This window comes from Neoarius graeffei, chromosome 8, assembly GCF_027579695.1.
Source record: "Neoarius graeffei isolate fNeoGra1 chromosome 8, fNeoGra1.pri, whole genome shotgun sequence".
Lineage (NCBI taxonomy): Eukaryota > Metazoa > Chordata > Actinopteri > Siluriformes > Ariidae > Neoarius > Neoarius graeffei.
In genome coordinates, this window is record NC_083576.1 from 87,477,824 (window position 1) to 87,495,177 (window position 17,354).

Sequence of the window (17,354 nt, forward strand, 5' to 3'; positions counted from 1 at the left end):
CCGCGTGGGTTTCCTCCGGGTGCTCCGGTTTCCCCCACAGTCCAAAGACATGCAGGTTAGGTTAACTGGTGACTCTAAATTGAGCGTAGGTGTGAATGTGAGTGTGGATGGTTGTCTGTGTCTATGTGTCAGCCCTGTGATGACCTGGCGACTTGTCCAGGGTGAACCCCGCCTTTCACCCGTAGTCAGCTGGGATAGGATCCAGCTCGTCTGCAACCCTGTAGAAGGATAAAGCGGCTAGAGATAATGAGATGAGATGATGATAAACACACAAGCTGATAAACTGATTCCTAAATTATTTTTCGATCAGCTTTAAAGCAGTGACCCCAAACACATTCAGATTTTCATCCAGTGTATGATCACAAGGCAGGTCACGTGATCAGCCTGATTACTCACACTTCCAGGAGATAGAGTAGATCTTAAAGTAGATCTTACACTCACTTTTCGATCTCCAGTGCAGCCACTTTCCTTTTCTCATACAGCTTGTCGTTCAGAGCTCTCACAATGTTCGGGGTCAAAGGGGAAAAATCCTTCTCCGTGTTCATTTTCCTACAAATAAAGCTTCAGAGTAAACAGAGAGGTGTCCCGGGGTGTGAGGAGCACTCCTCAGCCTCTTCATCCAGCACCTGGCACTGCTCATCCGGGTCTACAGCTACAGGGGGAAACAGATTAAGCCTGATTTGCAGGAGCCATGACTAAACTGAGCTCTGCCGCTCAGCTCTGAGCAGGTTTTCCAGCTGAATGAAGAAACCGGATGCGGTATGGAGCAGTGCAGCTCTCAGCACGGCCACTTCCGCATTTATAGCGCACTAAACAACAACAACAGCAAAGAAACAAACCGCTGTCCGTGTGCTGTGGAGTAAATGAATGAATCCAGGCGGTTCCTCAGGAAGATGGAGAGCAGAACTAACTCACTAACTCACTGCCTGCTCACATGATTTCCCTGTAAACACCACAGGCCGGTTAGCCGAGCCCAGATCCACTTCTTCCGCATCCGCAGCCTGATTAGCTGATCCCAGAATACTCGATGAGCTCCCATAGCCTAGACCAGTGGTTCTCAAAAGGCCCTTTTCCACTACCCTTTTTCAGCTCACTTCAGCCCGACACGGCTCGCGTTTCGACTACCAAACACCAGCACGACTCGGCTCGCTTCAGCCCTGCTTAGCCCCTAAAACTCGCACCGTTTTGGAGTGGGGCTGAAGCGAGCCGAGTGAGGCTGGGGGCGTGAGCAGACACTCCCCTGTGCACTGATTGGTGAGGAGGAGTGTCCTCACATGCCCACACACGCCCCACAAGCGCGCTGGGATCTGTAAACACCGCAAACCCGGAAGGAGAAGAATTACAAATTACGAGAATTTCTGAAGCCTTATGCGCCTCGCCTCATCTATACGCTCTTGCCAGTATCTGTCCGCGTTGTCGGTGACAACAAGCCACAGCACCAAGACCAGCAACACTAACGACTCCATGTCCTCCATGTTTATTGTTTACTATTCGGGTCGTGAGACTACCGCTTAAAAGATCACTGATGTCACTGTTTGCGCCGCTTAACGACATCACCTGACGTCCACCCACTTTCGCTAACTCCACCCAATGTGTCCACCCACTTCCAGCCAGCACGGTTCAGCGCGGTTGTAGTCGAAATGCAACTCCAACAGCCCCGCTCAGCCCGACTCAGCACGGCACGGCTCAGCCCGGCTCAGCCGCGTTTGTAGTGGAAAAGCGGCAAAACTTTTTTCACCAAGTACCACCTCAGAAAATATACACTGACGGTCAATGAAAATGTCCAGGTGACATTTATGAAAATAATTTTATTCATAAGCCATGAAATCATGTACTAGAAGCTTACAGATCAATATACTGACATTTAACTCGAGATGAATAAACAAAAAAATCACAATTGTTGCGAGCTTCGATAATGTACAGTCCGAACAAAATGGATACCCTGTAATTGGAAAGTTGCAGCTTCAGTACCGAGTATTGTCCCCACCAACAGCAATACAAGCCGTCAGTCTGCGACGCATACTGCGTAGCGTATCAAACGGCGAATCCTGTCTTGTGGAATGGCCTGCCACTCCTCTTGAAGAGCCTGGATATCAGTTGACCTCTGTTCATGGGACGAGGAACACGGTTCTGGATCTGAACACCAAGGTGATCCCATAAATGCTCAATGGGATTGAGATCAGGTGAATACGCAGGCCATGGCAGGGTTTGGACATTCAATCGACGCCCAACTTCTGAAAAACTTAGGCCGGCTTGCACCATGCCGAGGGCCCACCGTCTGTCATCTGGATTTAACCGTGGCATCTTGGACATAAGGAATACAAAAGTCGGCTTTTTCATGGCCTTAATAAAGGCTATCCAACCCATCCTTTCAACCGTGTACAAATTTTTGTTTTTCTCCAAAACAGCACTTTGAGCTGATTCCTAAAGACCACTCCCTGAAGACTATTGAAAAATGTTTGGATTGAGGAGAACTCATTAATGACTTCTGTGCACGCTATTCAACAGAAACATCTCAAAACAAACATTTCCCCAACTCCGTATTGCATAATATGTTGAATTATTGACCTGGACTTTTTCATTGACTGCCAGTGTACTAAGTAACTTTAAAAACGCACAATGGAATTCAACACAATATCACTTTAGATCCATGCATATATTTGAAATTTATGATATTGTATGTGGGCAGCACGGTGGTGTAGTGGTTAGCGCTGTCGCCTCACAGCAAGAAGGTCCTGGGTTCGAGCCCCGGGGCTGGCGAGGGCCTTTCTGTGTGGAGTTTGCATGTTCTCCCCGTGTCCGCATGGGTTTCCTCCGGGTGCTCCGGTTTCCCCCACAGTCCAAAGACATGCAGGTTAGGTTAACTGGTGACTCTAAATTGAGCGTAGGTGTGAATGTGAGTGTGAATGGTTGTCTGTGTCTATGTGTCAGCCCTGTGATGACCTGGCGACTTGTCCAGGGTGTACCCCGCCTTTCGCCCGTAGTCAGCTGGGATAGGCTCCAGCTTGCCTGCGACCCTGTAGAAGGATAAAGCGGCTACAGATAATGAGATGAGATGAGATGAGATATTGTATGTAATGCACACACATCTTGAAACATCGATAAAGGACATTTATTGTCAAACTCAAGAATTAACACGTATTCAATCCAGTTCGTGTCTGGTCCGGTCCTGTGTAAACATTGAGATACGCGGATACGCTGTGCTGAGCTCTAGCTGGCGTCGTCATTGGACAACGTCACTGTGAGATCCACCTTCCTGATTCGCTGGCATTGGTCATGTGATGCGACTGCTGAAAAACGGCGCGGACTTCCGCCTTGTATCACCTTTCATTAAAGAGTATAAAAGTATGAAAATACTGCAAATACTGATGCAAATACTGCCCATTGTGTAGTTATGATTGTCTTTAGGCTTGCCATCCTTCCACTTGCAAGTGGTAAGTGACGCGCATGCCCGATATGCACTGAGATCACACACACAGCGGCTCAGTCCCGAATCACTGCTCGTGCGCTTCACTCACGCGCTCTGTGAGCTGCGCAGAGCCGGAGTGCGCACCCTCCAGAGGGCACTCGCTGTTCAGGGCGGAGTGATTTGGAGCGCAGGATGCCTGCGGAGCCGAGCATATCCGTGTATTGGCGTTGCTGTATGCACGCGAATCGTGTATTGGCGTTGCTGTGTGCACGCTAATCGTTTTAAAAACGTTAATCTGATGATCCGCTGATACGGTCTAATGTAAACACCACCAAACTCTATAACTGTATAACTCTACCTCTTCACAACACAGCTGATGGTCTCAAACACATTAAGAGGTCAAGAAATTCACTCTTGACAAGGCACAGCTGTAAACTGAAAGCCATTCCAGGTGACTACCTCGTAAAGCTGACTGAGAAAATGCCAAGATGTGCAAAGCTGTCATCTAAGCAAAAGGTGCCTACTTTGAAGAATCTAAAATATAAACCATATTCTGGTTTGATTAACACTTTTTTTTTGTTTGTTTACCAAATAATTCCATATATATTTCTTCATAATGTTGATGACTTTAGTATTAATCTACAATTCAGAAAATTTAAAATAATGAAAAACCACTGAATTAGAGGGCGTTTGCCAGGAACTTTTTAGTAGAATGGACTAATTAAGTTATTCTTTTATTTGTCAAAGTTTAATTATTAATATCCTCCATAAGGACTGTTGACGTGCTTTTAGAGGGCGTTTCCAAACTTTTGACTGGTACTGTATGTCCCTTTACACACTCATCCAGAAGGGTAATTTTGCACAAGGCCATCTGTCTACAGCAGAAAAAAATAAAATAACAAAACGTGTCTGGAAAAATCCCAAAGGAGTCTGGAGCCAGATTCGTGACATCACGTGCGGATCCACCAGCAGGCAGAGAGAGCCTGCATGGGTTCAGTGCCCAGTCTGTGTACACCAAGTTTAGCAGCAAGCGATTTGGCATTGAAATGATGATAGTTAAAAGCTTCAGCTTCTAAATCCATGGATTCATGTATCAATGCTCATCTATCTATTGTTACTTAAATCATATTTTTTCTAATTACTATTATTTATTTTTTTCGCGGTGCGGTTTCCATCAAATCCTGCACTCTGATTGGCTGGCGAGCGGGTCTGTATCCTACGATACGGACCCCGGTTATGGACCTCTGGCGACTCGCTCGTTCACAGCAACAACAAACATAGTAGCATTTTTTGTCAACATTTATGGGTTTTTTTTATAAGATTTATTTATAAGATTATCAAAAATCTTATAAATTTTTGCCAGCAGCCCTGTGATGACCTGACGACTTGTCCAGGGTGTACCCCGCCTTTCGCCCGTAGTCAGCTGGGATAGGCTCCAGCTTGCCTGCGACTCTGTAGAACAGGATAAAGCGGCTAGAGATAATGAGATGAGATGAGATTTTTGCCAGCATTTCTCAGTTTAATAGCATTAATTTTACAGCATGGATAGCGATAACGACAGTGTTCACAGTGAAAGCGAGTTTTACTACCCTGAGGAAGAAGAAATAAAAGAAAACATTTCAGGAGAAAGCTAAAAACCTCTAACTGTTGCTAACGCCGAGCAAAAACATGGCTGAATCCTGAATGACTCAATTTTGTATAAATAGGGGACTACATAGGCGGCAAAATGTAGTTTTTTTCCTGCCATGGAAGTGCACTTGTATACCGAGGAGGAAGCCATTTGCATTACAGCCGTGAATGAGGATTCAAAATGGCGTCTCAGCTCGGTTTTCCCTTTCAGGCGCTCTCGTTTTCTGTTAGAATTTGGTAAAGAAAAAAATATGTATATTATTTGCCAGCTTAAGGTCGGTCCGTATGGTGAAATACCGTGACCTCGGCCCAGAGGGCCTCGCTCAGTACTTTCAAGACCTCGGTCACGATATTTCACCATATGGACCTCCCAGCCGGTAAATAACATATATATATATATATTTATATATGTTTTCATTTAGAAGAGTACTGGCTACTGTAGGAGAAAGATTTCATCAGCTACACACATGGAATCGGCTAAGCAGGGTCGTGTATACATTTAATGTGTTTGACAGGTCCCAAGATCTCAAGCCCTGACACGCCGTATATCCCTTGATACATGTCAAGCAAGTGTATCATCGCCCAGCGCTTTCGTGTTGTTTACTTTTGTGTACGTCAATAAATAACATTATCCGTGTACCACACAAACACAGGAACTCCTAATTTAGAGTATAGTCTCTCTTATTTCTTACCCTGGCAACAGCCAACTTGTGAATTAATGATTTTCTTGGTCTTTTTCTCGGCTCTGCTTGGTCCTCGGCTTCGAGGGCCTTGGTGGATGTGGCGCTTCACCTTCTGTCAGGGGAGACGAACACGGCTGGCTCCTTTGGTGACGCTGACACAGATGGAGACGGTGTTGCTTTGGGCATTCTAACAGATGGAACTGCGTCTTTTTTCAGGTCAAGTTACTTCTTGAAGCCCATTTCCCACTGCAAATAGTTCTCAAAGTCGTCGGGCCTTGTGAAGTGAGCCCCGCATATGATGCTGTGGTCTGTTGCATGTTGCCAGTTTTTCCGGGTGCCTCGCACGAAGTGCTCCCATTTCTCTCTCGTTGTCCGGTCTTTCAGGAAACGATGAGTACTAATCCCATCATGATTGGTGTTGCTACACCCTCCTACGATACATCTGTTAACCATTTTAATAATTACGCGATAACGTTGAAGAAATTTGCAGAAAACCACCAGGTCGTTTTCTCATAAACAAACCAGCGCTGATGTAGGATTCAGAGGGAGGCGTCCCACACGTGACGTCACGAAAATCAATGTTTACCGGGAAATCCAAACGCCAAGTTTTTTCAGAGGCGGACCAATTCGCCTCAGATGGCTTGATTTCAACTGAATTTTTCTGGTATTGCGCAAGGTAAAAAAATTGCACAAAATGCAAAATGTGACAGATATTTGACCAAAGTTTCATATAAAATAAGAGAATTGCATTGATCTTGCTCCTGAATTTACCCAAGATGTGTCCTTTAATCTGTTTAATGTGTCTACTTTGCGCATGCGTGTGTAGGGTTAGACTCATTGCATAAAAGTGAAGCTAATGATGAGTTTCTGAGCAAAATATTCACAAGGGCACAAAATCAACCTCAATAGAATAATAATTTTTATAATAATTTCTTCTTTCTTCTTCTATTCCCTGCTGTAGAGACGAGTAAAGCCATCTGGCCGCCATCTTACCACTCCCATTGCGTGTATTTGGCTTGTGTGTTAAACCGTGGTATCTGATCAAATTTACCACAAGAAAAGTATTTCCTGACTTCCCCCCCCTTTCATTACATCCTCTTATTTTCTCAACTTTACCCACATTCCTTACATATCTTTATCGCACTCCGCTTCACTGTTATTGTTTTTCCTTTTCCAGTTCAGGCTCTGATCATTTTTGTGGGGGTTTTTTTTGGAATAGCTCTTTTTTACTACTATAAATTATTTCAGGTTTTTCTCTTATTACAGTGCCTCTTTCCCTTTCATACATTTATTCTTCCTATCTGTTATACCAAAACAAAGGCTGCACAATACTTCCTTTCTCTTTAGGACAGTTGTCGAAACAGGATTATTTTCTCATGTTATTTGCCATTTTCACTTCATTCTCACAGTCACGTCTTAACAGTATTTATTGGTCACATAATTCACTGTCACGATATTCATGCAGCTTGCAACTAATATGACCAATAAATACTGTTAAGACATGAGTGTGAGAATGAAGTGAAAATGGCAACTAATGTGAGAGAATAATCCTGTTTCAACAACTGTCCTCAATAGAAAGGAAGCATTGCACAGCCTTTGTGTTGGTATAATAGATATGTAGATAGACAGAAGTTCAAGTTCAAAGTGTTTATTGTCATATGCACAATAAGGACATGTCCTTTTGCATAATGAAATTCTTAGTTTGCTATCCACCACGAATACCAATTACAAATAAATAAATAGGTGGAAGAAATAATACAAAGTAAAGGCAATATAGTGCAAAAAAAATGTGCAAACAATGTAACCAGATGTAAACAGTCAAGGACAGTTTACAGGGAGGTGGTCCATGGTTATAGACTCCTGTCAGCTGTTCAGGAGTCTGATGGTGGAGGGAAAGAAAGAGGTCTGACAGTCTTACATTTCACACTTCTGTACCTCCGGCCTGAGGGTAGGAGTGTGAACAGTCCATGCTGGGGGTGGGTGGGGTCATTGAGGATGGAGGCAGCTCTTCTGTGGACTCTGTGGTGGTAGATGTTCTGCAGAGAGGGCAGTGGAGTTTTGGTGATCCTCTCAGCAGTCTTCACCAGCCTCTGCAGGCATTTGCGGTCCATAGCTGTAGCGCTGCCGTACTACACAGTGATGCAGTTGGTCAGGATGCTCTCAATCACGCAGCTGTAGAAGTTGCTGAGGATCTTGGGTGACATACCAAACTTCCTCAGCCTCCTCAGAAAGTACAGTCGCTGTTGAGCTTTCCTAACCAGCTGTGTGGTGTTAAGTGTCCATGTGAGGTCCTCACTGATGTGAACACCCAGATATTTGAAGCTGCTCACCCTCTCCACCTCACACTCCCAGATGAACAGTGACCGATGAGGTCTCCACTCCTTCCTCATGTCCACTATCATCTCCTTCATCTTGTCCATGTTGAGGGTGAGGTTGTTGTCCTCACACCATGACACCAGACTGGCCACCTCCCTCCTGCAGGCCATTTCGTCTCCGCCAGTGATGCGTCCTATCACTGCGGTGTCATCCGCGAACTTCAGGATGATGTAGAAGAAATGTATGAAAGAGAAAGATACACTGTATAAGAGAAAAACTGAAATAATCTCTGTTGAAATAATGATAGTCGTAAAAGAGGTATTAAAAAATGATCAGAGACTGGACTGGAAAGGAAAAAAACAATAACAGTGAAGCGGCACGCTATAAAGAGATGTAAGGAATGGGGGTAAAGTTGAGAAAATAAGAGGAGGTAATGAAAGGGGCAAAAAGTCAGGAGATACTTTTCTTGGGGCAAGTTTGATCAGATATGACGGGTTGACACAAAACCAAATACATGCGATGGGAGTGGTAAGATGGCGGCCAGATGGCTTCACTTGTCTCTACAGCAGGGAATGGGCTCTGAGCTGTCCAGATTTTATATAGAGCTCAGTGTTTAATCCTCAGAGGCTGAGGTGTCTACTTTGTGGGTTAGATTATATATACGTTATTTACCAGCTGGGAGGTCCGTATGGTGAAATACCGTGACCGAGGTCTTGGAAGTACTGAGCGAGGCGCTCTGGGCCGAGGTCAGTATTCAAGGCCGAGGTCACGGGATTTCACCATACGGACCGACCTTAAGCTGGTAAATAACATTTATTTTTTTCTTTACCAAATTCTAACAGAAAATGAGAGCGCCTGAAAGGGAAAACCGAGCCGAGCCGCCATTTTGAATCCTCATTCACGGCTGTAATGCAAATTGCTTCCTCCTCGGTATACAAGTGCACTTCCATGGCAGGAAAAAAACTACATTTTGCCGCCTATGTAGTCCCCTATTTATACAAAATTGAGTCATTCAGGATTCAGCCATGTTTTTGCTCGGCGTTAGCAACAGTTAGAGGTTTTTAGCTTTCTCCTGAAATGTTTTCTTTTATTTCTTCTTCCTCAGGGTAGTAAAACTCGCTTTCGCTGTGAAGACTGTCGTTATCGCTATCCATGCTGTAAAATTAATGCTATTAAACTGAGAAATGCTGGCAGAAATTTATAAGATTTTTGATAATCTTATAAATAAATCTTATAAAAAAAAAGATAAATGTTGACAAAAATTCTACAATGTTGGTTGTTGTTGTGAACAAGTGAGTCGCCAGAGGTCCATAACCGGGGTCCGTATCGTAGGATATGGACCCGCTCGCCAGCCAATCAGAGCGCAGGATTTGGACCGCGAAAAAAATAAATACGTTATTTACCAGCTTAAGGTCAGTCCGTATCGTGAAATACTGTGACCGAGGTCTTGAAAGTACTGAGCGAGGCCCTCTGGGCCGAAGTCAGTATTCAAGGCCGAGGTCACGATATTTCACCATACGGACCGACCTTAAGCTGGTAAATAACATTTATCTTTTTCTTTACCAAATTCTAACAGAAAACGAGAGCGCCTGAAAGGGAAAACCGAGCCGAGCTGCCATTTTGAATCCTCATTCACGGCTGTAATGCAAATGGCTTCCTCCTCGGTATACAAGTGCACTTCCATGGCAGGAAAAAAACTACATTTTGCCGCCTATGTAGTCCCCTATTTATACAAAATTGAGTCATTCAGGATTCAGCCATGTTTTTGCTCGGTGTTAGCAAGTTAGAGGTTTTTAGCTTTCTCCTGAAATGTTTTCTTTTATTTCTTCTTCCTCAGGGTAGTAAAACTCGCTTTCGCTGTGAAGACTGTCGTTATCGCTGTCCATGCTGTAAAATTAATGCTATTAAACTGAGAAATGCTGGCAGAAATTTCTAAGAGTTTTGATAAAAATCTTATAAATAAATCTTATAAAAAAGATAAATGTTGACAAAAAGTGCTACTATGTTTGTTGTTGTTGTGAATGAGCGAGTCGCCAGAGGTCCGTAACCGGGGTCTGTATTGTAGGATACGGACCCGCTCGCCAGCCAATCAGAGCGCAGGATTTGATGGAAACCAGACCTCGAAAAAAATAAAAATATTTATCCACTGCCTAAAAGTGAAGCTCCTGATGAGTTGTTGAGCAAAATTTTCACAAGGACACAAAATCAACCTGAATAGAATAATAATATTAGAGCACCATGAATGAACCATCGAGTTGTGTAGCGTCGTGTTTTTCACCTCAACAAATCACTGCATTGTCTTGTGACAGTGAAAACAATAACGAGATAGACGTCACAGTCAGGGGCGCAGATACGTTTTTTGAACTGGGGGGGACAAAGCTGCCAGCAAACCAACCCCAACCCCACCCCCAACATGTGTTGTCAACATGTGTTGACTTTCTAACTATGCCTGTGTGTTGCGTGAGCGGCAGTCAGTCAACAACTCTTTGCAAAGTTTCCTTATGAAACAATATGCTCACTGAAATTATGGCAGGGAACGCCAGATTAAACATTAAAACTGCCTTCTGAGCACTGTATCTACAGGCTACCACCGAAAGAAGGAGGCTACCAGAAAGGCATCTCTAGTCCGTGCGATTTTACTTTCACTACAACATTACTTTGAACAGACTATCAAAAAATTGCAAGGTGATATGATAAAGTAAGGCACAGTTTACTTACAGTCGTTGTTTTTTGAAAAAACGATGCAATCGTTTTCTGCCTTTTCAGTTTGGCACCCTTCATCATGCCGTGTTGGGGTCCTGAACTAGGAGCTGTCCCCGATATGCCTGTCAAACTTGTTGTGAGCAACCATAGCAACCGAGCTCGCAACCTGTGCAGTCTGCGCAGCTCAACCAACCGAATATCAGTCTTTGTTTTGTTTTATGTGAGTTGTTGCAACTATGTATGTACTGCTGTGCACCTCAATAAACCGAATGGTAATTAGTCTTTTGATTTTTCCGTGAGGTTTGCCTTATGCAAAGAAAGACAGCATAGACGTTTTTTCCTCCCTATAAGTGGGGGGGACCGAACGAGGTGAATTTAAATCTGGGTGGGACGAATCCCACCCGTCCCACCCTCTATCTGCGCCCGTGGTCACAGTTACGAATACCCTCGGTCCTGAGAGAAGGACATGGCCAAGGTGATGGAGTTTCAGGAATCTCCTTTCTATGAGGCAGAGAGATAAAGATGTATGGAAGACATAATGAAATGATGTCACGCATAGACTTTGAAGAGTTGATTAAATTATTGTTTTGGATGTTTATATTTTGATATATTCCCTCGGACCCAGGCCTCCATTTATATGAAAATATATTCTGAATAGATGCAAATATGATAATCTACATACAGCACTCAGACCCCCTGTTTTTTTCATACAAAATTTGTTATAGATTTTTATTTTATGACTTCTACATTATCAAGTCAAATCATTACAAAAACATTTTAGAGTTCCAAATGTTCGTTTTCCAGCACAAAATTAAATGATACAGGGGGGAAAATGTATCTGAGCAGCGTATTCCATAAGAGAGCACTTTTCAGATTTAAAAAAAAAAGAAAAAACATAATGAAGGCTACTGGGTTTTGGTGAAGAAGCGAGCGCGACAGTCAAAGTGTCCAGAAGAACTGTGGCTGGTACTGTAAGATGCTCAGTAAAACCTACAGCTCGTTTCTGCGTAAAACTGCACTCACTGGACCTCAGACTTTTTTTTTAAAGCAAAAGGGTCACCTCACACCAAATATTGACTTCATTTCATTTATTACTGCTTACAGTTTTGTTTTTTTTTAAACATTGAAACATTTCATTTTTTAAACTAGTTTTGGTCTACAGCATTTCTTTACACGTGTTGAAGACTTTTCCACACTACCGTGCATAAAGTTTTATAAATAAATACAGTAAATAGCCTAAATTTGACCACGTGAGGGGTTTTCACAGGCTGCCATATTTGGACACATACGGTATGAACGTCTGACTTTCACTGCATTAGAAAGCATCATGTCACTTTTCAAACTAAACATTCCTCCAAAAATATTCTCCAGATCAGAATGAATAATTGTGTTAAGTCAAGAAAACAGGTGAGAAACAGCTGGAAGGAGACATTTACACATTGCTTCAGACATCAGTGCAAATTACCAGATACAACTAGGGGAGAGCGGGGTGAGATGTGCCAGTTTTTACTTAAAGTGACTTTAAAGCGAGGCCATGACAGTAATGCTTCCAACTAAAGCCTAGGTCACAACCGGACGTCCGATTTTTTGGCCGTGCGATTTTTGGCGTTTCCCAAATCGCTGCATTTTTTTTGTTCGTGGAGAAAGACGCACGTTGGCCGTAAGTTTGTCTTGCAACCTGAAAAAAACGTAAGCGCCCGTAGAGTTTGTTTGACATGACAAAGAACCTCTGCAGCCGGTCTGCAGCCAGTCTACGGCTCGAAAATCAGCATGTCACACGCGCACCCTCCGTGCGTTTCACGCGCGCCCTCCGTGCGTTTCTTGCGTTTTTTGCATGTAGACCGGCCGTAGGAGCACGTACAGCCGGTTGTGACCAAGGCTTAAATTATTTCCATATATTTCAGGATGTGGTGCATCCCTGGGAACAATCACTTTGGATCTGAAATATAGTTTTTAAAAAATATAGCTTTCTGAAAAAAGTGGTCTTGTGGCACAACTTGCCCCCGGTGTGGGGTACGGTAATTTGTGCCTTTGGAGAGAAAACATTGGGGTAAATTGTGCCACTGATTACTGAAGTAAAACAGTATATTTTGATCTCAGAAACTGGAATGCTATATAAATGCTAGACAAATTCAATACAAAATTACTCATTTAAGGTTTATTTAAAGTTATTTTACAACATCAAAGGCAAATTTTCATACAATCCTATTGCGCCACATGAGCACATCCAAGGTCAATTTTCTTAAACAAGGCCTAGCTCTTCATGAACACATCAGAACAAAGTTGCGTTCCAGATGAGAAAAAAAATCACCAATTCTATAGGTAATTTATGACATTGAAGGCCAATTTTCTTAAACAAGGCCTAGTGCCACATGAACACATGTTCAGACCAAATTGACTGCAGTTCTCTTCACAGATCTGGCCTACTACATAACATCCCACTTGTCGATGCTACAGAGGAATATAAATTTCTGCTCCCTTCTGGCTGTACTACCAAGTCCTTGTGGTGGGGGTAGTTTCTTATGCACATCTCTAGGGATGACTCCTGCATCATCATTTTCTCGAGAGGAGAAGTGGAAGCCCTGCCTGCCTTCCTCTTATAACTCCGTGACATGATGGTCTATTTCTATTTGTGGTCTAAAATTAAGAATGTCACATAGTTTGCGATAAAATGTAAGAATACAATGTACAATGCCCCTGTCAGGGTTTCCCAAGGCAGACAGGTCCTAGGTGACAGGCCAGACCAAGAGCAGTTCACCAAAAACCCTTATGGAGAAAAAAATCAAGGACCGTGACGTCACCCGGTATGACGCAGCCGGGGCCCCACCCTGGAGCCAGGCCCGGGGTTGGGGCTCATATGCGAGTGCTTGGTGGCCGGGCGTTTGCCCATGGGGCCCGGCCGGGCTCAGCCCGAAGAGGTGACGTGGGCCCGACCTCCTGTGGGTTCACCACCCACAGAGGTAGCAGTAGGGGATTGGTGCAATGTGGATTGGGTGGCAGTCGAAGGCAGGGGCCTCGACGACCTGATCCCCGGACACAGCGGCTGGCTGTTGGGACATGGAATGTCACTTCGCTGGGGGGGAAAGAGCCTGAGCTTGTGTGGGAGGTTGAGAGGTACCGGCTAGAGATAGTCAGGCTCACCTCCACGCACAGCTTGGGCTCTGGAACCCAGCTCCTCGAGAAGGGCTGGACTTTCCACTTCTCTGGAGTCGCCCGTGGTGAGCAGCGGCGGGCTGGTGTGGGCTTGCTTATAGCTCCCCAGCTCAGCCGCCATGTGTTGGAGTTTACCCCAGTGAACGAGAGGGTCGCCTCTCTGCGCCTTCGGACTGGGGAGAGGGCTCTTGCTGTTGTTTGTGCCTACGGGCCAAATAGCAGTATAGAGTATCCGGCCTTCTTGGAGTCCCTGGGAGAGGTACTGAGGGGTGCTCAGACTGGGGACTCTATTGTGCTACTGGGGGACTTCAATGCTCACGTGGGCGATGACAGTGACACCTGGAGGGGCATGGTTGGGAGGAACGGCCTCCCCGATCTGAACCCGAGTGGTGTTTTGTTATTGGACTTCTGTGCTAGTCACGGTTTGTCCATAACGAACACCATGTTCGAGCATAGGGGTGTCCATAAGTGCACGTGGCACCAGGACACCTTAGGTTGGAGGTTGATGATCGACTTTGTAGTCATTTCATCTGATCTCCGGCCCTATGTCTTGGACACTCGGGTGAAGAGAGGGGCTGAGCTGTCAACTGATCACCACCTGGTGGTGAGTTGGATCCGCTGGCGGAGGAGGAAGCTGGAAAGACCTGGCAGGCCCAAACGTATGGTGAGGGTCTGCTGGGAATGTCTGGCTGAGCACTCTGTTGGGGAGGTCTTTAACTCCCACCTCCGGGAGAGCTTTTCCCAGCTTCTGAGGGAGGCGGGGGACATTGAGTCTGAGTGGACCATGTTCTCTACCTCCATTGTGGACGCAGCTGTTTGGAGCTGTGGCCGCAAGGTCTCCGGTGCCTGTCGTGGTGGCAATCCCTGAACCCTGTGGTGGACACCGGAAGTAAGGGATGCCGTCAAGCTGAAGAAGGAGTCCTATCGGGCCATGTTGACCTCCGGGACTCCTGATGCAGCTGACGGGTATCGGCAGGCCAGGCGTGCTGCAGCTCAGGCAGTTGCGGAGGCAAAAACTCGGAACTGGGAGGAGTTCGGGGAGGCCATGGAGAAGGACTATCGGTCGGCCTCGAAGAAATTCTGGCAAACCGTCCGGTGCCTCAGGAGGGGGAAGCAGTACTTTGCCAACACTGTTTACAGTGCAGGTGGGGAGCTGTTGACCTCGACTGGGGACATTGTCAGGCGGTGGAAGGAATACTTTGAGGATCTCCTCAATCCCACCGTCATGTCTTCCACTGAGGAGACTGAGGCTGATGACTCAGAGGTAGACTCATCCATTACCCAAGCCGAAGTCACTGAGGTGGTTTGCAAGCTCCTCGGTGGCAAGGCACCAGGGGTGGATGAGATCCGCCCTGAGTATCTCAAGTCTCTGGATGTTGTGGGGCTGTCTTGGTTGACACGCCTCTGCAACATTGCGTGGCGGTCGGGGACAGTGCCTATGGAGTGGCAGACTGGGGTGGTGGTCCCTCTTTTTAAGAAAGGGGACCAGAGAGTGTGCTCCAATTATAGGGGAATCACACTTCTCAGCCTCCCAGGGAAGGTTTACTCCAGGGTACTGGAGAGGAGAATTCGACCAATAGTCGAACCTCGGATCCAGGAGGAACAATGCGGTTTTCGTCCTGGTCGTGGAACACTGGACCAGCTCTATACCCTTCATAGGGTGCTCAAGGGTTCATGGGAGTTTGCCCAACCAGTCCACATGTGTTTTGTGGATCTGGAGAAGGCATTCGACCGTGTCCCCCATGGTATTCTGTGGGGGGTGCTTCAGGCGTATGGGGTTCGGGGCTCTTTGCTAAGGGCTGTCCGGTCCCTGTACGAACGGAGCAGGAGGCTGGTTCGCATTGCCGGCAGTAAGTCAGACCTGTTCCCAGTGCATGTTGGACTCCGGCAGGGCTGCCCTTTGTCACTGGTTCTGTTCATAATTTTTATGGACAGAATTTCTAGGCGCAGCCAGGGGCCAAAAGGAACCCTGTTTGGGAACCACAGGATTTCATCTCTGCTTTTTGCGGATGATGTTGTCCTGTTGGCTTCTTCAAACCAGGACCTTCAGCATGCACTGGGGCGGTTTGCAGTCAAGTTTGAAGCAGCTGGGATGAGAATCAGCACCTCCAAGTCCGAGGCCATGGTTCTCGACTGGAAAAGGGTGGCTTGCCCTCTCCAGGTTGGTGGAGAAGTCCTGCCTCAAGTGGAGGAGTTTAAGTATCTCGGGATCTTGTTCACAAGTGAGGGAAGGATGGAGCGTGAGATCGACAGGCGGATCGGTGCAGCCTCCGCAGTGATGCGGTCGCTTTACCGGTCTGTCGTGGTGAAGAAGGAGCTGAGCCAAAAGGCGAAGCTCTCAATTTACCGGTCGATCTACGTTCCGACTCTCACCTATGGTCATGAGCTTTGGGTAATGACCGAAAGAACAAGATCGCGGATACAAGCGGCCGAAATGAGTTTCCTTCGCAGGGTGGCTGGGCGCTCCCTTAGAGATAGGGTGAGAAGCACAGTCACTCGGGAGGAGCTCGAAGTAGAGCCGCTGCTCCTCCACATCGAGAGGAATCAGCTGAGGTGGCTCGGGCATCTTTTTCGGATGCCTCCTGGACGCCTCCCTGGGGAGGTGTTCCAGGCATGTCCCCCCGGGAAGAGGCCCCGGGGAAGACCCAGGACATGCTGGAGGGACTATGTCTCTCGGCTGGCCTGGGAACGCCTTGGTGTTCTTCCCGAGGAGCTGGCTGAGGTGTCTGGGGAAAGGGAAGTTTGGGCTTCCATGCTTAGACTGCTGCCTCCGCGACCCAGCCCCAGATAAGCGGAAGAAGACGAGATGAGACAATGTACAATTACAATAAAATAATATATTTAAAATATTCATAAGTGGGGGTGAGCTGTGCCACTGGCGCAACTTAACCCAGGCCCTTTGGCATAAATCACCCCAACCCCACCATTTTGGAAAAAATGCATCATCCAGCAGGTTTGAGCTCACATCAAGCTAGCTGTATAGACTCATGGTGTAGCTTACCAAAGCACTAAAACATGTGTGAAATGTTTTCAAACTTGTCTAACACTGTTCAGACACAATCAAAAAACCTTGATAATAGAAAATTTACTTTGAAAGGCAAAAACAAAACAGTTTTTTGAACTTAAACGTGCTTTACTCTCATGCAGTGAGCCTCTCTTCTTTGCAGGATGAGTAAAGAAGAGGAAACCTTTATTCGTCACATGCACACTTCAAGCACAGTGAAATTCATCCTCTGCATTTAACCCATCTGAAGCAGTGAACACACACACACACACCCAGAGCAGCAGGCAGCCACACTACAGCGCCCGGGGAGCAGTCAGGAGTTTGGTACCTCACTCAAGGGCACCTTAGCCCAAGGCCGTCCCACGTTAACCTAACCTGCATGTCTTTGGACTGTGGGGGAAACCAGAGCACCCGGAGGAAACCCACGCAGACACGGGGAGAACATGCAAACCCTGCA

The 17,354-nt window shown here is 46.0% G+C and overlaps 1 protein-coding gene across 2 annotated transcripts in view; it reads right to left on the reverse strand.

The window, feature by feature from the left end:
• The window catches only part of vac14 (vac14 homolog (S. cerevisiae)), an 80,251-nt gene extending 79,045 nt beyond the window's left edge, over positions 1-1,206 (reverse strand). Inside the window, exons 1-2 of one of the 2 annotated variants that reach the window (XM_060928438.1) lie at positions 840-1,206; positions 442-652 (exon numbers count right to left, since the gene is read on the reverse strand). In XM_060928438.1, the coding sequence (XP_060784421.1) occupies positions 442-545 (104 nt within the window). In that variant the 5' untranslated portion in view covers positions 546-652; positions 840-1,206. Of the gene's footprint in view, positions 1-441 lie in introns of both variants that reach the window. The other variant, XM_060928437.1, reaches the window with a different exon arrangement.
• Between the last annotated feature and the right edge of the window lie 16,148 nt (positions 1,207-17,354).